Here is a 22547-nt window from a genome sequence, read left to right as displayed (position 1 = left end):
CGTAGGCGCCAGAATAGCTGGACAACAGCTATCAGGAGCGGCTGGTCAGTGCTTGAGCATGAGGATGAGGGCCAAGAGCATCACCATCCAGTGAGCAAACGTGCGGAGACAGCTCAGCCTCGCAAACAAGCAAGATGCTACGGACGTTTCGCAATTCAACTGCTGGATGGATCGCTCGTGGTCCTACAATACGGCCGTTGAACTGATATCGTCGTCAGAATGGCTGAGTTGTGGACTTGCCATTGGTCGGTCGTCGAAGGATTGAAGCTATTCCTTTTCGGATCGAGACTGCGAAGTGTCCCTGAGTTGGAGAGATGCAAGGAAGATGAGGGCGGAACGCGTCACATTCGTTCTTCTCCCATTGCGAGACGTGACTTGTCGTCCTGGAGGATGTGAAAGTGCGCCGCGATGTGCATGTCCTCTGTTGGCGTCGTGGCAGACCTCTTGGGGAGGCTTTCGGCCGTTTCAAGCACACTGCTCGCACATTCCTCCCGCGCAAAGTTTTCCTCTCCGTCTCTTGCAGGTATATGATTCGGAATGTGGGCACCATTGCGATTGTAAAGGCGCTGTCAGCGTCCAACTCGGAGCTGCTGCTCGCAGCGAGGCCACTGTGTGTCTGTTTCACGTCTTGGCCTGCTTTGCTACAGTATCAGCCATCGAATCAACGCCCTAACGCGATGCAGGAAGGTCATCGAGGGACGTGAGATGTTGTTCCGTCTGCTTCGAAGGTCAAGGCAAGCACGAGGCGCTCTGGGTAAAGCGAAGTCAGCAGCAGCCTGATCATTCAGCCGCGAGTGGACCGAAACGCGGAGGAAGTGGGATGCCGTCCTCAAACACCGACGAGCAGTGGCAGGTTTGGCGCCAATATGTTGACCACACGTCCCACTTCACTTCGAGTGAGGAATTAATCAAGCTCTCGCAGGTCTGAACCTCCATAGACTCTGGCTGCATAATCTTTCCACCTCGAAGAATATTTCCGATTCATTAAACAAACGTCATCATGGCCTCAGGGAAACCACGAGTCGGCTTTGCTGGACTGGGAGCGATGGGTGGTGGCATGGCGAAGAATCTCGTTAAAGAAGGCTTCGAAGTGACTGGTTTCGATGTATACCAGCCTCTGGTCGATAGTTTTGTCGAAGCCGGAGGGAAAGCGGCAAAGACACCAAAGGAAGCCGCCGAGAATGCCGATTTCTTCGTATCCATGGTAGCCAACGCAGCACAAAACTCAAGCCTCTTGTTGGACGGAGACGATGCGGTTATCAAAGGACTAGGCAAAGGCAAGACTTTTATTCTTTGCTCTACCACTCCGCCGGCCTTCCTCCATGAGCTTCGCAAGCGTCTGGACGAGTCTGGGCGAGGAGATATCAAGCTCCTTGACTGCCCCGTCTCAGGCGGCACAATCCGAGCAGCAAATGGAACGCTCTCCATCTTTGAATCTGGGCCCGAAGCAGAGCTCGATGAAGCTTCTCAAGTTCTACAGGCCATGTCTGGCAACCTCTACCGCATGGGCGGCATCAGCGCTGGCACAAAAACCAAGACCATCCACCAACTTCTTGCCGCAGTGAACATCATCACCGCATCCGAAGCTCTTGCGCTCGCTGCAACTGTGGGTCTCAATACTCAAGCCGTGGCGGATCACGTCAACTCGTCTTCGGGAGCGTCATTCATGTTCGAGAACCGTGCTCCTCATGCACTGAAGAACGACTGGCACCCATACTCCGCTTTGGCCATCATCCAAAAGGATGCCATGATTGTCACTGACACTGCTCGTCGGGAGCACTACCCCGTGCCTCTCGTTGACACAGCAGAGCAATTATACCTCCAAGGCGAACAAGCCGGTCTACTACGTCTAGACGACGCAGCACTGGTCCAGCTCTACCTCCCAAAATCTCAACCAGACCTAGTCCACACCGCTTCACAAGCAGATGTCAACATGACCAAATCCCATCAAATCTCCAAAGACACAATCGTCGATCTCCTCTCAGGAATCCACCTCGCAGGTTCCGTCGAAGGCATGGCATTCTGTAAGCATCTCGGCGTGGACCGCAAGATCATGTACGAAATCATCAGTAAAGCCGCAGGCTGGAATGCCATGTTCACACGCGAAGACACGATTCAAGCAATGTTGGAGAAGGACTCCTGGAGTTTAGCTGATTGTCCTGCGGCGGAGGAAGTCGGGAAGAAATTGAGCGAAGCTGTGGAGAAGTGTCGTTTGATACAATTCCCTTGCGCCATGGCCAGCAGTGCTTTGCAGCAGTTTTACTTTGCCGGATTGGCGGGGAAGAGCATTGGAAAGCAGGATCGTGGAGGCCATTCGTAGATGAGCCAGTAGATACAGTTTGCCTGGAAGGAAACTCCATAGGCTGATGAAAATCGAAATAGAATGATAGATGAGTAATTGCAAAATCGCCTGAACTCCGCCCGCTCGAAATCCGCAGCAAAACTCAGGTAACGTCGAATTGAATGATCAATTCCATCCCACAATGCCTTGCCCAACGACCAGATGATCTCGAATTAATGTCACTCTCCTTCCTACGATCCCCTCGCCTCCAACACCAAGATCAAACCTCTTCGGGAGGGAAAATGGAATCCGATCTTGCGCCAAAGCGGGAACATCAAATCGATGCAGAATCGAACTTGCGTCGTCGAAAGATCCCGAATGTGAAGAACCTAGGTCTCCATCACGACTAGATTTGCGTTAGTACCTCCGCTTCTAATATTGTTGGAATTAGGCAAAAGATGGAACTCACTGAATGACAAAACTGCTCCCCCTCCACGAGAACCCCTCACACTCTGCTTCAACATCTTCATCAGACGACCCATCCTCCGATAATGAAGGCGACGACGCTCGTGAAGGCGAAGGTGCCGAAAATCTCGACCCATCAATCGTTACCGTCGTACACGAACGATCTCCATCATCGTCCAATCGTAACGAGAACCCTCTGGTCAAAGTAGGTCGATTTGTTTTCGCTATGTTGGCAGTGAAACTCTGAAAGACAGGTTGCAGAATAACAATCCTTCCACCTTGTGAAGCGCGTCCGGTTCCGTTGCACATTGTTATAGTTCTTGTTGAATTCGATATATCTTCGCAGGAGTCAAGAGGAGACGCTTGACGCTTCTTCTCGTGGTCGAGATGGTTCTTATGCTTCGCAAACAATAATCGGTCTCCGGTGTGCACAAGACAGTAGGTCTCGAATGCCTTGTAAGTTCAGGAAGCTCAGCTTGTTGTTGTGAACACACAACAATAGGCGACTTTGATGTCCTACTAGAATGGTCAAAGAACAAGTCACGTGCCGATGCTAAGCAAGCCACCCTTGCGGATGAATGAGAAAGCTTGAGTAGGTTTTGAGCACATTTCCAAACTCCTGAAATGACAAAGCATTCTAGCCTGCCTCATTCGTCCTATAAACACGTAAGCGCTTTCCATCAGTAGGATGACAAGTTTCACATTCTTAATTGTGCTGGAAAGCGAACGTTTTGAAACGCGACTCCTCGTCGTCGCGCAAAGCCCTTTTTATTTCACAGAAGCTGCAAAGTGTCGTCAATAGCAACCACTCGCGACACTTCGCAAAAGATGCACTCGTCGGCGAGTGCCTGTATTACATACAATACAGAGTTTCCGCCGCCCTGTCCCGGTTGAATGGGTATCTCAAAAAATGCTGTCAAAAATTCCAACGCCCTCGTTCCATTGTTGAAGCACCTTTTTGAGATGGTCTCCTTGTTGAAGAAGCCCTGTTGCCCGGTTGAACGCCTCGCTAAATGCAATCTCTTCATAATCACGTTAAGGTGTAGACGTAACTTCCACAATTTCCGTCTATTTCTATGCGGTTTGCGCGCTGTTGGAGCTCGCAACTTTGTCTGCGCCGTTGACAGCATTATTGCCGTCTGGCACGCCGTTTGTTTCTGGTGCCACGCCTTTCATTTCCGCGTGGCCGTTAACACCGTTAACCTCAGCTGGCTCGAGGCCTGGTGCTTTGAGCCCATCAAAGATGGGGAATATGCCTTGCTGCTGGCGGAAGTCGTTGTGGACGATATTGACCAAGTACCAGTTTTGGGTGACCTCCCGAATAATCTTGCGACTCTCGCTGCCTTCTTCGTAACACTTGCTCCATTCCAGACCAAGATGGTAGAATTCATCCCGCCAGGCCAGGAAGGACACCGTCTCGACAATTGTGGGCTGCACAATCTCCTTGCCTGGGAAGACACCCCAAGTCACAGCATTTGGACCTCCATCTGGAGGCGCATTTGTCTTGAGCTCGCCGTTACAGTTGACAGCGTAGTAGGTGATTTCCGGGTCATTGTTCATGCGCGCGATGACGGTTTCGATAAGAGCCGGAGAAACGAGCACTTCCAGGTACTGCTTTTGGTATACGTAGCCATTCCGCGGACCCCAGCCGTAGGTTGGGTGAGATGACTTCACACCATCCACCGCTGGCTGAGAGTTGATTGTAAGCAGACCGCGGCTGTTCAGCTGGACAAGATCATCCACGAGTGTGTTGGCCTCTTCATTGATTGGTGCCTCGGACCACGGCAACGATTCGACCTTCCCACTCATATAGCCCACAAAGAGGTTTGCAATATCTTGAATCGACTTAGGCTCGCCCCAGATTTTCCGATTGTGCTCGTTGGTTCCCTTCAAGCCAATCCCGTACTCGTCCAGGCCACCGAAAGCCGGAGATCTGCTGTCACCCCAGCGACCGTTAGGGAATTCATCCCAATCTTGCGTACGAGCAACATAGGCCCTGTTGCGATTTCTCCAGAAGATTGGTCGCACATTCTCATCGCGTCTGTTGAGACCGAGAGACTGGCGCCATGGAAGTGGCTTGATGTCTGGATGAGGACTTTCGGCCTCGGGAATCATGTCAAGCTTCTCGAGAACCATCTTGACAGCCTGGGCCAGATTCATGGTGTAGAAGTGCAGATGCATCAGGCCGAAGTCGAGCAGCCGTTGGCAGAACTCCACAATGAGATCGCATCCAACGGCTCTGACAGCACTATCATCGTTCTTGATAGGTTCCAACTTTTCCATCCAGTGCTCGGGAATGTGCGCCTTCGTCCAGTTCGCCCTTCTGAGGAACGCAGCGTAGGTGGAAATAGGCATAATACCTGGGATGATCGGAACTGACTCTGGGATGCCAGCTGCGCGACATTTCTTCACCCAATCGATAAAAATATCTGCATCGTAGCACATCTGGGTCACGATGAAAGTGCCGCCCGCTTCAATCTTCTCCTTCAGATAGGTGATATGCTCGTCGGCGCCACACGTCTCGTCGACACCCTCTGGGTATCCCGCCACGCCAATGTCGAAATGGTCACCGTATGTCTTCTTAATATATGTGATGAGGTCTTTTGCGTAGCGGAAACCACCTTCGGTGGCTTCCCACTTCTCCTGCTCTCGAGGCGGGTCACCACGGAGAGCTAGAATGTTCGTGCAACCAGCCTTGTAGGCTTCTTTCAGAGCATCATCGATCTTGCTGCGCTCCATGTCTGTGCAAGTCAAGTGCATGCATGTTTCCAATCCGTATGCTGTCTGAGCCACCTTGACCATTTCGCAGGTCAGTGATGAATGGCGGCCTCCAGCACCCCATGTTATGTCGATGAAGGCTGGGCCGAGGCCATGCATCATGTCCATGCGGTCGTACAGGTTCTGCACACCTTGTGCCGTCTTCGGCGGGAAGTATTCGAATGAACATGTTGCCTTGCCCTTGCCATGGGCTTGCTGCAACTTTTCGGTGATGTGCATGTTGGGTCCTCTGCTGATCAGGAGCTGCGGGATATTTTCCAGAAAATTGTCCGTGCGTGCACACTGGCAGCACACAGCGAATGCCGGGGGCGGTGGATGAAGATTGCAGTCAGAGAGGAGGTGCCGCGGAGTTAGGTGTCAGGAGGAGCGGTGGTGATGGGTGTGGACGGGGAGGGCGTCGTAAGATTGTTCTTCTGGAGCACGGTCAAAGAGACGAGCGGGGGCCGTCTAGTGCTTCCTGGAGTATGCCTTGAAGTCGCTCAGTTCGCCGTAGATTCCGTTGTACAAGGACATTACGCCGAGTCTAGCACGTGAAGATGGAGGGCGTGGCGCTGGACATGTTTGGGGGAAGAAACGGTGAGAAGGCGAGCGTGTGTCGGAGGAAGAGTGTGAGGCGGCCTTGTCCCTCAAGCCACCCCACCAATGCGCTAACGAAAGTTAGTTGGCGGGCGCACTGCACTGCCAACAGGGCAAGTTTGCTGCTGGCTGCACAGTGTCATTTCCGCACATCTCGGACCAGCTCATGGACAGTTGCATGCTTGAGCCAGCTTTACGCAGAGGACGTGACAGTCCATAAACATCCTGCGATGAAATTCTGCCCACGAGGCCCAAACAAAGAAAAAGTGCCTCACGGCCGCACAGCTCCTTCTCCGGTCCCGCCATCGGCAGCTTCCTCGCCTCCACGCCGAATCAGCAGGGATGCCGTACCCGGACCCTTTCGTCTCATTCCCTTTCCTCGATCACCGTGCCATCGCTGAGCGATTTCTTCCCATCTCGGCGACCATATTCAGCAGCATCGCAATGCATCTTGCTACAACACTTTGCAACTCGCATTTGTGTGCATGGCCACATCAACTGCAGACATCTTGCAGCCTGTCGTCTATCGTTCGGGAACAACGCTTGCAGTGTGAGGTCTCGACGACGTGTAGAAAATGGTCCGGCTGCTCTCTGGGTGGCTCCGCAAGTGAATATACTGAACATGTGTTGCCCGATGCTGAATCTCCAATCGTCGACCTGGAGAAGGCGTTCAACACACCACGACAAGACATCAGTGACAAGAGTTATTCCAAACAGCTTGCCATCGCAGCTGCAATAAATCGGGCAGCTCAAACATTCTACCTTCTCGCTAGCAATGATCAGTATGCCGTTGAGAAGAACCCTTGAAATCAACCAGACGTCCTTCAAGCTTCCAATCGCGACTTTGTAGCTGGCAGCGGACACTGACGTCGAAGCTCACTCCGCAAGGGTCTAATAGACACTCTCGCAGCACAGTCGGACCTCGAGACGAGCAACAGCAGAGCCCAGGCAATGAGCCGCACTGCTTGTTGCCGATTATGACGAATCTGTCGTCAGCAAAAAACAATCGAACCTTTTGCCGTACCAAGTTTGCTTGCTAATAGCTATGAAGCGTGGCAAACCATGCAAGCCACAGATGCAGCTGTGGAGAGAGCTCCGTTACACCCAAGCTACCCAGCTTTCTTGTACTTCTACCTGGAGTAAGTGAGGCGAGTGTGCGCTTACGGTTGCCATGTCATAGTGCTCGTCTCGCGAATGTCTTAGGTGGGTCAATATATTGGAGCCTGGGTTAGGTGTTGAGCTGTATGCCGGGGCTATAGGCCAAGAATCAAGATACTGCTAGGAAGTGACATCTCTGTCTCATTAGCGAGTTCGAGATGGGTAAGAGGAACAATCAAGCTCGTCGCCATCGGGGTTCTTAAGGTCATTGGAAGCGCGAAGGCCCACTGTTGGAGGCAGTGTTGCGAGTTCGAAACGAGGTCAAATCTCAGAAGCGTATATGAGTTCACTAATCCAATTGACTCCACTGTTGCGGGCAGTCTTACGGAGACTCATTGCATTAAACCCTAAATACGCAGATGCGACTTCAACCGTTCATGGAAATGAACATCTTTCGGCCAAATGGTACATTTCTTTAGCCAGATATGAGTTCGCAAGAACGCTACATCGCGCGACAGTTTACATTGTCTTTTTCATGCTCAAGCACTAGCACAATGCCCGCCGTCAACCCTCAAGTCCGCTCCCGTCATCCAGCTGCTTCCTGGAGCCAACAAGAACACAGCGGGAGCCTTGAAGTCCTCCGGAGCACCAATTCTTCCCAACAATGCTCCAGCCATCCACAACTTCTCAAGGTGTGGCTCCTCTTTCAACAACGCATCCGTCATGGCCGTACGAATATAACCCGGAGAAAGCGTATTGATCCTGATTCCATATTGTCCGACTTCCTGTGACATGGACCTCGCGATCTGGAGCACGGCAGCTTTGCTGCTGTTGTACGCCGTGCAGTGCAGTCCTCGGTTGGCGATGATTCCACTCATGCTGGCAATCAGAACAATGCTGCCTTTGATGTTGTTCTTCACAAAGATCTTCGATGCGTGTTTCGCTGTGAGGAATGTTCCGGTGACATTAACGTTCAACATCTTGTTGAAATCTTCTGGCGGGTAGTCTAATGCCAAAGTCTTTTGTTGAATTCCGGCGCAGGCGATGATTCCGCTGAAAGGTGCTGTCTTGGACTGTTCTCTTGATGCAATTTCCTCGAGAGTTGTTTGCACATCGGATTCGTTCGTGATGTCGCATTTCCCGTATGTGGCAGTGAGGTTGTTCTTTTTACACAGGGATTGAATGATGGCCCATTCTTTCACTGCTGGTGAAGGGAGGACGTCGAGACAAGCTACATGGGCGCCGGCTTCGACACAGGCGATTGCGAGTGTGATTCCTACACCTCGACCTGCGCCTGTGATGGCGATCGTTTGCCCGGAGAGGGAGAAGAGTGCTGGAGTCGGAGCATTTGCTGCTGATACCTGACTCTCGGGTGTTGGTTCTGTGGAGGGTGGAACAAAGTCTCCGATTGTGCCTGGTGCCATGATGCTCTATTGAAAGTCTGGTAGTGTCCACTGTTGTTATCGTGTTTATGGAGAAGAAAAAGAAGATTGACAGAAAAGTTGCGACTGGCAGAACCTAGGAAATGTGCTAGATACCTTTTTTCTGAAGCTATGTCAGAGCAGCGGGACGACGTGGAGTCTTCGGGATATGAATAAGCCACCCAGTGCCTCGCAATGCCATTGAGAGCTATAGCTACACGTGTCGCGTCTCGAGGAGCTGGGATGTTGGTCGAACGACCGGAAAGAAGACAGTCCAGACGGCGCTGGAACGTGGAGAAGGGAAGTCGCGTTGACGGGGAGTCTGGAACGGGAAAGCCGAAGCCAGCTCACTTGCCTGGAGAGCAGCGCTTCGACTTGCCGTCTTTGCGAGGCAAGCAAGCCGTCGGTCCCTGTCGGCCGACATGCTGTGCTGACCACCACAAGTCCACAGCTCTTCTCCTCACCCGCCAAAACAGCCTCTGCCCAGCTTTTGCTGCTACGCTTGACACATCTAGATCGGGATGCGATTGAGTTCTTCGAGACGAGCTTTGGGGGAAGCCCCATGGGCGGCTCGCGTGAGGGGACCAGTGTGACGTGACAAAAATTATGGCCGCGCTTTGGGTTCATATATGAGTTGGCCACGCGCTGCCAGTGCCATCATCACTTCATTGCTTCTTCCTTTTCTTGCAGCATCTTCTCTCAGCGATTGTCTGATATTCTTGACGCCCATCCACTAGGGAGAACAGACATTCATCATGGCACCAGGAGCGATTTCACAACAAGATGTCGACCATCTGCCAATTAAGCTCAATGGCAAGGCCAACGGGCACAGCGATACTGCAGCAGTAGAAGATATCAAGATGGAGGACAATGAGTTGACGAAGAAAGTCCTTGGCACATTTCGAGCTCTAATCGCAGATCTGTGCCATCAATTCAAATGCGGTCATCCTGGGTAGGCAGTGTCTCGACAGGATATGCAATTTGGCCAAGCTAATATTCCAATAGAGGTGCCATGGGAATGGCAGCGATTGGTGTTGCACTCTGGAAATATGTCATGAAGATTTCACCTCACAACCCGAACTACTTCAACCGCGACCGATTCGTTCTCAGTAACGGCCACACATGCCTATGGCAATATACATTCCTGCATCTTGTGGGCTTCAAGCAGATGACATGGGAACAACTGCTTACATATCACTCTGTTCGATTCGACTCGGTCACACCTGGACACCCTGAGATCGAAATCGACGGTGTCGAAGTCACAACTGGCCCGTTGGGTCAGGGTATTGCCAACGCAGTCGGTCTTGCTATGGCCACAAAGCACCTTGGCGCACAGTACAACAGACCCGGATACGAGCTTGTCAACAACATGACATGGTGCACAATTGGTGACGCCTGTTTGCAAGAAGGTGTCGGGATGGAGGCTATCCAGCTCGCTGGTCACTGGAGATTGAACAACCTCTGCGTCATCTTTGACAGGAACGAGGTGACATGTGATGGAACTGTCGATATCGCGCAGTCCGATGATATCAACTTGAAGATGAAGGCATGCGGCTGGACTGTCCTGGAGATCGAGGATGGCAACCACGACGTGGAGGGCATCGTCAAGGCGCTTTTGCAAGCACGAGCTGCAAAGGACAAGCCAACATTTATCAACGTCCGCACCACTATTGGTGTTGGTAGCAAGGCTCAAGGACAGGCATCTACTCATGGTGCTGACTTGGGTGAGGAGGATGTCGCACACGTCAAGAAGTCTTTCGGTTTGGACCCAGAGAAGACTTTCCAGGTCTCAGACGAGGTTTACAACTACTTCCGCGAGGTTGTTCCACGAGGCCAGGATCTCGAGAAGAAGTGGGCCGAGCTCCGAGAAGGATACGCGAAGGAGTACCCAGAACTCGCTGCTGAGTTTGACAAGCGCGTCAAGGGCGAGATGATTGATGACTGGGAGAAGCTCGTGCCCAAGCTCGAGGACTTCCCAACGGAAGAGACTCCTTCGCGAAAGTCTGCTGGTGCATGCCTCCAGCCCATTGCCTCAAAGATCAACAACCTCGTGATCGGCACGGCAGATCTTACACCATCAGTCAACATGGCATGGAAGGGCAAGGTTGACTTCCAACACCCCGATCTCCGCACAGTCAGTGGTCCAAACGGCGACTACTCAGGTCGCTACATCCACTGGGGTATCCGCGAGCACGCCATGGCCTCCGCTTCGAACGGTATGGCAGCCTTCAACAAGGGCACTATCCTCCCGATTACTTCCAGTTTCTTCATGTTCTACATCTACGCCGCCCCAGGTCTTCGCATGGCCGCTCTCCAAGGCCTGCAGACGATCCACATCGCAACACATGACTCCATTGGAACTGGTGAGGATGGCCCAACACATCAACCTATCGAACTCGCCGCTCTCTACCGCGCCATGCCAAACTTCTACTACATCCGTCCGGCCGACGCCGAAGAGGTCGCAGGCGCTACCCTCGTCGCCATCAAGGCGAAGAACACCCCATCGATCATCTCCGTCTCTCGACAAAAGCTTCCACAGTACCCAAAGCACTCTTCCCGCGAAGGCGTGGCAAAGGGCGCATACGTCTTCATCGAGGAAGAGAACGCAGACGTCACCCTCATCGGTGTCGGAGCCGAAATGCGCTTCGCAGTCGAAGCTCGTGAAGAACTCTCCAAATCTGGCATCAAAGCCCGCGTGGTCTCCTTCCCTTGCCAACGCATCTTCGAGGCGCAATCAAAAGAGTACAAGAAATCTGTGCTCGGCTCTGCTCTTCGCGTTGTGGTTGAAGCTTACTCTCCTAATGGCTGGGAGAGATACGCGGATGCTGGCTACTCGATGCACTCGTTCGGCCAGTCCTTGACTGGTAATGTGGTGTACCAGAGATTTAACTACGAGGGACCTAAGATCGCGGATAAGGTCAAGGGGCTTTTGGAGGAAGTTAAGAAGGATGGTGTTGAGAGCTTGAGAGGCGATTTCCGTGATCTGAATGATTATGAGCATGATATTCAGTTCAAGGCTTACAGGAAGCATTAGAGCGCGGTAGAAGAATTGGTTTCGTGTTGTACATTTTAGCGGAGTTAGCGTAGATTCAAATTTGTTGTTCTCATGCATTGAAATCTTTGCCTGTCTTCCTATCTCACAAGCGTGTTCCTGTTTGCTTTACTGCTGTAATGCTCATGTTGCTTCGTATGCTCTGTGTTGCTGGTGACGAGCTGGTACTGTGCTCCTGTTCATTGATGGCACGAAATCTTTGACACCGTACTCGCTGATAGAAATCAAGCTGTTGTCAAATCGTGATGTCGCGAATTGAACGTGTTAAAGAAAGAGGCAGAGTGAAGTGGTGGAGGACCCACTCACGCAACCACGCCAAGCAATCGTCCGAAGCAACATCATCGCCCGCCTTGTGAAGCTGTAGCTCGACACATACAACACCATGGCTCTTCCAGCTTCCGCATACAAAGATCGAGAGTTTCTCGCAGTCATAGGAGATGAGGTACAGCTTCACAGTACATCCATCTTCTACGTCAAGCGGATTTCCTAACGACATCTCCCAGGACTCCGTAACGGGTATCCTGCTGGCAGGTGTAGGCGTATGTCTCTCAGCTTCTTGAATCTCTTCTGAATATCTTTGGAGCGCTTTCAGCTGACCGAGAGGATCATATAGCATGTTACCGACCCGCCCGACTCGCAAAAGAACTACCTCGTCGTCGACTCGAAGACACAGGACTCCGCCATCGAAGGCGCTTTCGAACAGTTCACGAAAGAGAGGAAGGATATTGCGATTTTGCTGATCAATCAACATGTACGTGGTCTCATCATATATTGCGCCGGGTCCGCAGCGTCTAGGCCGTAAAAAGAGGGGCAGGATGATTGGGACAGCATACGCAAGGCTTCGATGTGGAAGAGGGCACATGCGCGAGCAACATGGATATTGGAAAGATCCGGAGCTGACATACATGCTCCCAACAGATTGCCGACCGGATACGATCGAAAGTCGACGCATACAACGAGGCATTCCCTTCGTTACTGGAGATCCCGAGTAAAGACCACCCATACGATCCTGAGAAAGATAGTGTGATGAAGAGAGTGAGGAAGTTGTTCGGAGAGTAGTGGGGATGGTCAATGAAACACGGTTCTAGATTCAGAGGCATATCGCGGGGGTGCTCCGCTCGTAACGATCTTGCAGTGTGCTGAATGAACACGAGCACTGAGACAATTGTGAGAGAGCACATGATGACAGTGATGAGATACCCGAAATTGAAGGCTTCAAGGCTGTGAGTACAAGCTAGCTAAGTACTGATGAATATCTGGTGCGCAAAGGGTGCTCATGCTGAGGCAGTTGAAGCCTGCGCAGATCAGGACTGATGGCCGAGTGGCCAGATGCGCAGAAACTACGCTTCAGACTCCATGTGCACTTTCTGAGTGTTAATATTGACTGTTTCTTTCCTCACCATACTGCGGCGTACAGAGGCAATGAGCCTGTCGAAATCGGCGGTCACGCCTCGTTCCACGATTGTTTCAAATCATTCCAGCTGTACTGCTTTTGCTGCTGCTAAAAGGCCTGTCATTGCAGGTACGGCATGATCACTTACAAAGGAACTGGCATCAGGGTCTAGTTTGCACATGTTCATCCATACGTATATTCAGTCAAGTTAGGTCGTACAACATTAATGCTACTTCCGAACGCCATGCTGAGAATTGCTCTTGGAACATGCTGAGGTTGAGTTATATGGCTCTTGGTCGGACGCATTTCTCGCAGATGGAAACGACACTTTCAAGCCAGCGCGCGCAAATACTGACTTGTTGCGCCGTTTATCCTGGCCCATTCCGTCGCGTATCCATTCTGGCTCTGTCGTCGCTTCCCTTCCGCGTTGAACTCTCCTACAAACCCTCTTTGAACAGTCCCTCCAGCGCAGACCCCCCAGCCTTAAACTGCACCTTGGCTTTCAGACATGTAATCACCTTCTCATCCTTGCTCAGCACTGTAGCTTCCACGGTGTATGTTCCAGGAGGAATTTGTGCTGGCAAATCCACGTCTTTCGTGAGTGTCAGATCACCCTTCTTCAGCGGACATTCGAGGTCGACATTTGCTACGGTTTCGCAAAGATCCGCGGTCGAGTGCAGGATGGTTATGATGCCGTATTTGACTGAGTATGCTACAGTGGCGCCTTCCTCAACGTCTTCGGCCAGGACACCGGTGGCGGCGACCTGGAGCTTTGTACCACTGAGGGAGCAGATGTGTTAGTGTGGCGGTTATCAAGAGGAGGCTGGCAAGCCCGGAATCGCTTAGGGATGGAAGAACTTACGCCTTCGGTGGGTTTGGATCGAGGTCGACCTTCTTGATGGCGAGGATGTCGTCCGCTGGGTCTTTACAGAACTCAAGTGGGTTCTCGCCGGGTACTGAGAGGTTGTCGTCTCGCTTGACGAGTGTGGAGCGAGCTGTCACGGCGGTGGCGAGCAGGGCCGAGGAGAGGACAGAGAGGAGTTTCATGACTGCGATTCCCTCAACACGATCTCCTGGCGACGGTCGTGGGTAGAGAGGATAGAGAGACAGAGACGATGAGGCGGTGTTTGGTCGTGGAGGACGACAGACCCGCACGTCATCTGATTGACGGAGACGCTGCACGGCGCGCTAGGCCACATCAGGCAAGGGAGGTTTCACGTGGGACTTGGACTTGACTTGACTTGACTTGAGCCTCATGCTGGTTGACGAGAAGAGACACTTGGCGGCTCTTTCGATATTCGTTGACACAAACGCGTAGCGAATTAGCTGCTGCCATTTTGTGTACACACGGATGCATTGCGAGTGCTCGGTACTCTACTATTCAGGTCTGTGGTTCAAGTTCAAGTTCGATGCTTGATGGCATGATGCCTTAGGCTCAAAACGTAGGGGTCTGGGAATTTGGAGATGCAGCAACGACAGCTGTCGCGACCCATTGAATTGCCCTTTCTCACGCCCACGACCCTATTCGCTTCCCCAAACCGTCGCATCTTCTTCGCTTCGCAGCTGTCGCATTGGACTGGATCTCGCTAGACGGAGTATGGGGAGAGCGTGAACGTGACAGCTGGGCTTCACCGCAAACGACCACCACTCCACACGATCCACCCCCTCGCCAACACTTTACCATATTCTGAGGACAAACACTTGCGACAATGAAGCTCGACGTGAAGGTGTGTTGCTCGAGGCCCAGCGATCGACTCAGCTAATATCCTGCAGAGGCAGCTGTTTGCGCGCAGCGAGCGTGTCAAGGGCATTGACTTCCACCCCACCGAGCCATGGATTCTCACCACCCTCTACAGCGGTCATGTCTACATCTGGTCCTACGAAACACAGTCGATCATAAAGACGTTCGAATTGACCGATGTGCCTGTGCGAGCAGGTCGTTTCATCGCACGAAAGAATTGGATAGTGTGCGGCAGCGATGACTTCCAACTGCGAGTCTACAACTACAACACTTCCGAGAAGATCACCAGCTTCGAAGCACACCCCGACTACATCCGAGCCATCGTCGTCCACCCGAGCCAACCTTTCGTCTTGACTGCCAGTGATGACATGACAATTAAGCTGTGGGACTGGGACAAGGGCTGGCAATGCGTGCAGGTCTTCGAGGGCCACAATCACTATGTGATGGGGCTGGCGATCAACCCAAAGGACACAAACACATTCGCATCCGCATGTCTGGATCGCACAGTCAAGATCTGGAGTCTGGGGTCAAGAACGGCCAACTACACACTCGAGGCGCACGAAACGAAAGGTGTCAATCATGTCGACTACTACCCACAGTCAGACAAGCCATACCTTCTCACCACTTCAGATGATCGGACAGTCAAGATTTGGGATTACACAACAAAAGCACTGATCGCGACGTTGGAGGGCCACACCTCGAATGTCTCGTTTGCGTGCTATCATCCAGAGTTGCCCGTGATCATCTCTGGTTCCGAAGACGGCACGGTCAAAATTTGGCACGCGAATACATATCGACTTGAGCAGTCATTGTCGTACGGCCTCGAGCGAGCATGGTGTGTCTCATACCAACGAGGCAAGCAGGGCATTGCCATGGGTTTCGACGACGGTGCTGTTGTGGTCAAAATGGGTCGCGAAGAGCCAGCAGTTTCGATGGACGGATCCGGCAAGATCATCTGGGCTCGCCACTCTGAGATTCTTACTTCGGTCATCAAGGGCGGGGATAAGTCGATCAAGGATGCCCAACCCATTTCTCTGCCTTCGAAGGATCTCGGCAGCACAGAGATCTACCCACAGACACTACTCCACTCGCCAAATGGTCGATTCGTTGCAGTTTGTGGAGATGGCGAATACATTATCTACACAGCACTCGCGCTTCGAAACCAAGCTTTCGGCTCCGCACTCGACTTCGCTTGGGCATCAAAAGACAACGACAAAGATTATGCCATTCGAGAATCACAGTACTCGGTCAAGATATACCGCAACTTCAAGCCCAAGGGTGGTGACGGCAGCGTCAATGTTGGTTTCACCGCTGATGGCTTGAGCGGTGGCGTTCTGCTCGGCGTGAAGGGTCAAGGTGGCATTGGCTTCTTCGACTGGGAAACTGGCAAGCTTGTTCGTCGCATCGAAGTCGAGCCTAGAAACGTGTACTGGTCAGAGTCCGGCGAGCTGGTTGCTCTGGCATGCGAGGACACATTTTATGTGTTGCGCTACTCCCGTGAGCAGTACGTCGCCGCCGTGCAATCCGGCGCTGTGGACGAGGATGGCGTCGAAGATGCTTTCGAAGTTGTATGTGACATCAACGAGAGCGTGCGGACTGGACAGTGGGTAGGCGACTGCTTCGTCTACACCAACAGCACAAATCGCCTCAACTACCTGGTTGGTGACCAGACATACACCGTTTCGCATTTCGACCAGCCATACTATGTCCTGGGATACCTCACAAGAGATGGTCGGGTATACGTCTGCGACAAGGACGTCAACGTCATCTCCTTTGCTCTTTCTGTCAGCGTCATCGAATTCCAGACTCTTGTGCTGCGAGGGGAATTGGAGTCGGCGATGAACATGCTTGAGGAGGGAGAAATCCCTGAAGAGCAGAAGACGAAAATTGCGCGTTTCCTCGAAGGACAAAACTACAACGAAGAAGCACTCCAGGTGTCCACAGACAACGAGCACCGCTTTGAGCTTGCTCTTGGCCTTGGCGAACTCGACATCGCCCTCGACCTGGCGAGACAAGCCGATGTGGAGCATAAGTGGAAGACGGTCGGCGATGCAGCACTTGCTCGCTACAACATTGCCCTCGCAGAAGAATGCTTCCGCAGCGCCAAAGATCTGTCCTCATTGCTCTTGCTCTACACCTCCTCAGCGAGCGAGGAAGGTCTGCGGTGGGTAGCTGAAAAGGCATCGGAAGGCGGACAACACAACGTGGCATTCACTTGCTTGTGGTCTGTCGGCGATATCGATGCTTGTCTAAACCTCTTAATCAAGACGGATCGGTTGGCAGAAGCTGTGCAAACTGCTCAGACATACAAGCCTTCACGGTTAGCAGAGATTGTCGGCTTATGGAAGGCATCGCTGGAGAAGAGTGGCAAGACCAAAGTTGCGAGATTGCTCGGGTCACCTGACGCTGATCCGGACATGTTTCCTAACTTTGAAGAGTCGTTGAGGTTAGAAAAGGAGGGTGGAGGTCATGCCGACTTGATAGATGTGAATGGCGACGAGGAAGCGGAGCCTGCTGCGGTGGATGGCGAAGCCGAAGAGGCCGCGGAGGAGGCTGAAGAGGAGTAGAGCTTTGGATGTAGAAACGATACCAGTTCTTCGAAAGTACAGGTTGAACGTGCACTTGCAATGGTCAATACTGATAATGGGCTGACTTAAGACTTTTGTTGCCGAACCTCTTGCGCCCAGCATGCGGCTTCACGCTCGTTGCTGGTCATTTGTGTGCCAGGGTTCAGAGATCATATTCAATTTGTAATTTTCACTTCACCATCTTCCATACATCCTCCTTGGCGCAATTGGCTAGCGCGTTCGACTGTTACCATACTCTCTGAGTATGCTGCGATCGAGAGGTTCACAGTTCAAGCCTGTGAGGGTGAGTTCATTCTGCTGCCACGCACCCTCATCGTCAGTAACTTACGAGCAATTAGGGGAATACACAGCAACGTCTCAATTTCTTTTTGTTTTTGCACTTCCGGTTGACATTTTGCTTCTACCCAAGCTTACTTTGTGAGGCGGGGCTACTCGTTTGGATAGCTTAGGAGTGGTTTTCGCCGAGATGTGCTCGAGTGAGAGGGTGCCATGCAGGAAATATCCTTCTATGGAATCTACTGAGAGAGGAGGCGGATGACCGAATGTTGCCATGTCCGTGTGAAGCTCATGAGATGTGCCCAAGAGCAGGGCTTTATGTCTCGTATTTTTGCGAGCAACTGTGGGCTGGGATTTTGCTTATGCCTTGGCTTCATTGATTCAGTTCGTGAAATTGCGATATGTCTAGCGTATGGGTGTAGACCAGTGCATTTCGTCTGAGTCTGCTAGCCTTTTCAGTTATACCGTTGGCTTCTCTGTGCTTGAATGCATCAACATGTCCCTCATTGTGGCGGGTGCATGATCACTGTGGCTTGACCTTTCGACTGCACCCGCTGCGGCTGAACCCAGGCACTACCGCGGTCTGGGTTGTTTCGTGGCTGCTCTTCAATCCGATTGGTATCTCTCCTCTACACCTGCAGCTCAAGGCCAACTGTAGACTCGCACGAGGCAACATTTACCACACTAGCCGGACAATCGTAACCCGGTCTGGCATCGTCGGGGCTTCAGGTGTTGCAGAGCCGCTGTGGCTGATACTGAACCCTATAAGGAAGTGGAGTGGTCACTCAGACCGCCGGCAAGCTGGCTCCTCCCAAAGGCATCTACACCTCGCGTTCGCCCTTCCGTCGTCCCCTCCTCATCTTCCTCCTGTGCCTGGTCCTCATCGTGGCGCTGTACAATCTCGTGCCACGCCTGCGGCTCCTCGTCGAACAGATCGCCGTTCCAAAGGCACCCTTCAGCTTTCCCACACGCCCCATCACCACATCGACCACAATGGGCAAGACATTCAAGAAGCCGCCTCAGGCGCCACCCGTCTTCACACATACTCCAGAGACAGTGATCGAGCGGACGAAACGCCTGTTGGACGCCAATAAGGCATTGCAGGACAAGATCGTCACGGACATCACACCTGAGACGGCGACGTTCGAGAACGTCGAACTGCCGTTTGCCCAAGATGACAACAACATGGCGCTGGAGGCACATATCATTGGATTCTACCAAGCAGTTTCCACAGATGCCAAGCTGAGAGATGCTTCAACGGAGGCCGAGAAGCTGATGGACGATTTCAGCATCGAATCTTCGATGCGTGAGGACATCTTCAAGCTCGTTGATGCTGCGTTCAAGAAGCAAAAGGATGATCAGAAATTGGATGCTGAGAGCAGGCGGTTGCTAGAGAAAGATCACAAGGGCTACATTCGAATGGGTCTGGGCATTCCTGCTGGGCCTGATAGAGATCGTTTCAAGGAGATCAAGAAGAGGCTGTCCGAGCTATCGATCACGTTCCAGAAGAACCTCAATGAGGAGAAGGGTGGACTGTGGTTGACCCCAGAAGAGCTAGACGGCGTGCCTGAAGATGTCACAAGCGGATTGCAGAAGGGCAAGGAAGGCACGCCGAGCGAGGGCAAGCTATGGCTGACGTTCAAGTACCCTGACCTTTTCCCGACGCTGAAGTACGCGAAGAACGACGCAACGCGGCGGAAGGTGTTCGTTGCCAATGAGAACAAATGCCCGGAGAACATTGAGCTGTTCAAGGAGGCTATCGTGCTCAGAGATGAGAGTGCTCGTCTGCTCGGCTACCCCAATCACGCTACCTTCCGCATCGAGGATAAGATGGCCAAGACACCAAAGACTGTCGATGACTTTCTTGGTGACCTGCGCGAGAGACTCGCACCTGGTGGCCTGAAGGAGATTGAGAAGCTCAAGGAGCTCAAGAAGAAGCAAGGCGCTGATGGCGACAACTACTATCTGTGGGACCATCGCTTCTACGATACCCTGATGCTTGAACGCGATTACCAACTCGATCAGAACCGCATTTCTGAGTACTTTCCTATTCAGACATCCATCAGCGGCATGCTGAATATTTTCGAAGAGATCTTCGGGTTGCACTTTGTCGAAGTTCAAGGCGAGCACCGCGACCAGATCTCAGAAACTGGCAAGGGCGATGATATCGTTTGGCACCCAGACGTCCAAGTCTTCTCTGTCTGGGACGACGAGAGCGAGGGTGGTGGCTTCGTCGGCTATCTGTATTTGGACCTCTTCCCACGTGAAGGCAAGTATGGACACGCCGCAAACTTCAACATCCAGCCAGGCTTCATTACTGAAAACGGCACACGTCGCTATCCTGCTACTGCTCTTGTTTGCAACTTCAGCAAGCCAACACCAAAGAAACCTTCCCTGCTCAAGCATGACGAAGTCGTCACACTCTTCCACGAGTTGGGACACGGCATCCACGATCTCGTTTCCAAGACGACCTACAGCCGTTTCCATGGTACCTCCACTGTCAGAGACTTCGTCGAGGCGCCATCCCAAATGCTGGAGAACTGGTGCTGGACTCCTTCTCAGATCAAATCGCTCTCCAAGCATTGGTCGCACCTGTCACCGGAATACGAGGCCGCGTGGAAGGAGACTGGAAAGGAGAAGCCTGCGCAGTCGGAGATGCCAGACGACTTGATCCAATCCATCATCAACACGCGCCACGTCAATGATGCGCTCTTCAATTTGCGCCAGCTGCACTTTGGCATCTTTGACATGACTGTGCACGAGGCACCTTCACATGACTGGGTCAAGGGACTTGACGCTTCCGAGACGTACAACAAGTTGCGCAGCGAAATCAGCAAGCTTGACGGACCGGAGACGCTTGGCGAAGGTTGGCTCTGGGGCCATGGCCAAGCCACCTTCGGTCATTTGATCGGCGGATACGATGCTGGTTACTACGGCTATCTTTCTAGTCAGGTGTACTCAGCAGACATGTTCTACACCATCTTCAAGGCTGATCCAATGAACGGCAAGGAGGGCAGGCGTTATAGGCATATGGTGCTCGAAAAGGGTGGAAGTCAAGACGAGATGCTCACGCTAGAGCAGTTCCTTGGAAGACCGCCGAGCACTGAGGCATTCTACAAGGAACTTGGCCTTTCATAGATGTTGCATGTGCTCTGTTGCGCCTTAGCGCTAGCAATGGCCGTTTTTGCGCTCGGAATGAGCTGCAGCTTTACGAAATGCAACGAATTGTTCAATGTCACATTCTGTCCACGTTCAATCCACGGCACCTTCTAGCTAGAGCCCTGCCGTCATGTGCGGCATTTCATGTCTTATATAGTAAGCTGCTTCTATCGAGTTCTAGAAAAGTGAATAAGTCGGCAACTTTAATCCGGAAATGGAAGAAAGCGCGTGCACTGCCCCCCACTCAACCTCACGTTTCACACATGTTTACACCAACCCGTACTCTCCAACAACATCCCTAGGCGCTCACTCGACCTCGGTGCTTCTGGCCTTCCCATGTCGCGTTTGGACATATAACAAGAACAGGCAAGAGTGCGCCCACCCAAGAATGTCGTATTTGGCAGAGCAGCTCAAAGAAAAAGGCAATGTTGCCTTCCGGAATGGGGAGTACCACGAGGCCGAGGACTTCTACACACAGGTAAGTACTGCCTGTCGAGTTGCTCGCACAATGTTGCGCAAGAGGAGTTGCGCGACTGCCGTGCCGTGTGGATCGCGATGCGGCTTCGATTACTAATAGGCAACAGGCAGTCCAGAAGTACTCACGGAATCCATTAATCTTCACAAACCGCGCCAACGTTCGCCTGAAACTACAGAAATGGGACGACGTCGTGAACGATTGCCTCAAATCAATAGAAATCACTGGACCGAATGGACAGAACCACAAGGCATGGTACTTCTTGGCGCAAGCGCAACTGGCCATGCACCATCCACATGAAGCCCTTTCCTCAGCATTAAAGGCCTATGAACAAGTCTTACATCCAGCGCCAGCAGCCAAAATCAGCCCACAGGATCTCCAAACATTCTCAAACTTCGTCCTCAGATGCAAGAAAGAGAAATTCCGAGCTCGAGATCGAGAACGACTAAAGCGACAAGGCGAACTCCGAGCCGAACTGGAAGAAACGCTCGAAAGGCAAAGACAGCAAGAAACTGATGAAATCGCCGCACAGCTCCATCGTGGCGAACTGGGTCAAGTCGAAGCTTCAGAACGAAGTGAAGAAATTCGAAAACTCTATGAGGACAAGAGCAACACCCTACGTACAGTATTCGAGATCGCGGATCCACAGAACAACAAACCTCGCGAGATTCCTGATCATTTGATTGATATGATCACATTTGAACCTATGCATGATCCGGTAATGACAAAGAATGGTCACTCGTATGAGCGAGCGACGATACTTGAGCATTTGAAACGTACGCCTACGGATCCTTTGACGAGGTAAGTCATGCGTCAATCTGAGGGGTCATCATGTAAACCAAGCAGTGATTAACGAACACAACAGAGATCCCCTCAAAAAAGAAGACCTACGACCGAATTTTGGCCTCAAAGCCGCCTGTGACGAATTCTGGGACAGCGGTGCGCGAGAGTGGATTACGGACTGGTGACTATGCCACAAAGCGGAATTTGACGACCAAGGAGTTCTTCGTCATACGTTCGATGTAAATATGTCGCCAAAGGCTGCTCATACGACAGAAGCTGCCTCGCCAGGAGCGGAACGTGCAGGGAAGCGAGAGCGGTTGAAGAAGTGGGCGCAACGGACTTTCGCCCCTCGTGATTCTGATGTGCAGATTGACTAGGCTTCATCTGTTCGAAGTCGTCGAACGATGCGACGCAGAGTCAGAAGTTGGGCTGGCGTGCATTTGCGGAGCGGGAGTTCGAAG

At 52.2% G+C, this 22547-nt stretch overlaps 9 protein-coding genes across 9 annotated transcripts; 6 read left to right on the top strand and 3 right to left on the bottom strand.

The window, feature by feature from the left end:
• Positions 1 to 1000: 1000 nt before the first annotated feature.
• Positions 1001 to 2320, top strand: CKM354_000684800 (uncharacterized protein; the record flags this gene model as incomplete). Its single annotated transcript, XM_044802183.1, has 1 exon — positions 1001 to 2320. One exon carries the CDS (start codon positions 1001 to 1003, stop codon positions 2318 to 2320), a length of 1320 nt encoding a protein of 439 aa, XP_044658118.1.
• A 1500-nt stretch (positions 2321 to 3820) lies between these two features.
• On the bottom strand, positions 3821 to 5743 carry CKM354_000684700 (methylenetetrahydrofolate reductase (NAD(P)H) MET13; the record flags this gene model as incomplete). Its single annotated transcript, XM_044802182.1, has 1 exon — positions 3821 to 5743. One exon carries the CDS (start codon positions 5741 to 5743, stop codon positions 3821 to 3823), a length of 1923 nt encoding a protein of 640 aa, XP_044658117.1.
• Positions 5744 to 7737: 1994 nt separating this feature from the next.
• On the bottom strand, positions 7738 to 8622 carry CKM354_000684600 (uncharacterized protein; the record flags this gene model as incomplete). The annotated part of the gene is made up of 1 exon (XM_044802181.1): positions 7738 to 8622. The coding sequence occupies one exon, from the start codon at positions 8620 to 8622 to the stop codon at positions 7738 to 7740; it is 885 nt and encodes a 294-aa protein (XP_044658116.1).
• A 752-nt stretch (positions 8623 to 9374) lies between these two features.
• CKM354_000684500 (uncharacterized protein) lies at positions 9375 to 11653 on the top strand (the record flags this gene model as incomplete). The annotated part of the gene is made up of 2 exons (XM_044802180.1): positions 9375 to 9571; positions 9625 to 11653. The coding sequence occupies 2 exons, from the start codon at positions 9375 to 9377 to the stop codon at positions 11651 to 11653; spliced, it is 2226 nt and encodes a 741-aa protein (XP_044658115.1).
• Positions 11654 to 12053: 400 nt separating this feature from the next.
• Positions 12054 to 12730, top strand: CKM354_000684400 (H(+)-transporting V1 sector ATPase subunit F; the record flags this gene model as incomplete). The annotated part of the gene is made up of 4 exons (XM_044802179.1): positions 12054 to 12113; positions 12175 to 12210; positions 12285 to 12422; positions 12590 to 12730. The coding sequence occupies 4 exons, from the start codon at positions 12054 to 12056 to the stop codon at positions 12728 to 12730; spliced, it is 375 nt and encodes a 124-aa protein (XP_044658114.1).
• A 771-nt stretch (positions 12731 to 13501) lies between these two features.
• On the bottom strand, positions 13502 to 14111 carry CKM354_000684300 (uncharacterized protein; the record flags this gene model as incomplete). The annotated part of the gene is made up of 2 exons (XM_044802178.1): positions 13502 to 13844; positions 13927 to 14111. 2 exons carry the CDS (start codon positions 14109 to 14111, stop codon positions 13502 to 13504), a joined length of 528 nt encoding a protein of 175 aa, XP_044658113.1.
• A 662-nt stretch (positions 14112 to 14773) lies between these two features.
• On the top strand, positions 14774 to 17372 carry CKM354_000684200 (coatomer subunit beta'; the record flags this gene model as incomplete). The annotated part of the gene is made up of 2 exons (XM_044802177.1): positions 14774 to 14791; positions 14838 to 17372. 2 exons carry the CDS (start codon positions 14774 to 14776, stop codon positions 17370 to 17372), a joined length of 2553 nt encoding a protein of 850 aa, XP_044658112.1.
• Positions 17373 to 18662: 1290 nt separating this feature from the next.
• CKM354_000684100 (metalloendopeptidase) lies at positions 18663 to 20807 on the top strand (the record flags this gene model as incomplete). Its single annotated transcript, XM_044802176.1, has 1 exon — positions 18663 to 20807. The coding sequence occupies one exon, from the start codon at positions 18663 to 18665 to the stop codon at positions 20805 to 20807; it is 2145 nt and encodes a 714-aa protein (XP_044658111.1).
• Positions 20808 to 21216: 409 nt separating this feature from the next.
• On the top strand, positions 21217 to 22271 carry CKM354_000684000 (uncharacterized protein; the record flags this gene model as incomplete). The annotated part of the gene is made up of 3 exons (XM_044802175.1): positions 21217 to 21306; positions 21413 to 22104; positions 22169 to 22271. 3 exons carry the CDS (start codon positions 21217 to 21219, stop codon positions 22269 to 22271), a joined length of 885 nt encoding a protein of 294 aa, XP_044658110.1.
• Positions 22272 to 22547: the final 276 nt, after the last annotated feature.

Source organism: Cercospora kikuchii (assembly GCF_019650295.1).
Source record: "Cercospora kikuchii DNA, contig_00004, whole genome shotgun sequence".
Lineage (NCBI taxonomy): Eukaryota > Fungi > Ascomycota > Dothideomycetes > Mycosphaerellales > Mycosphaerellaceae > Cercospora > Cercospora kikuchii.
The sequence above is the reverse complement of the archived record's forward strand: the minus strand, read 5'-3'. Positions and strand labels throughout refer to the sequence as shown.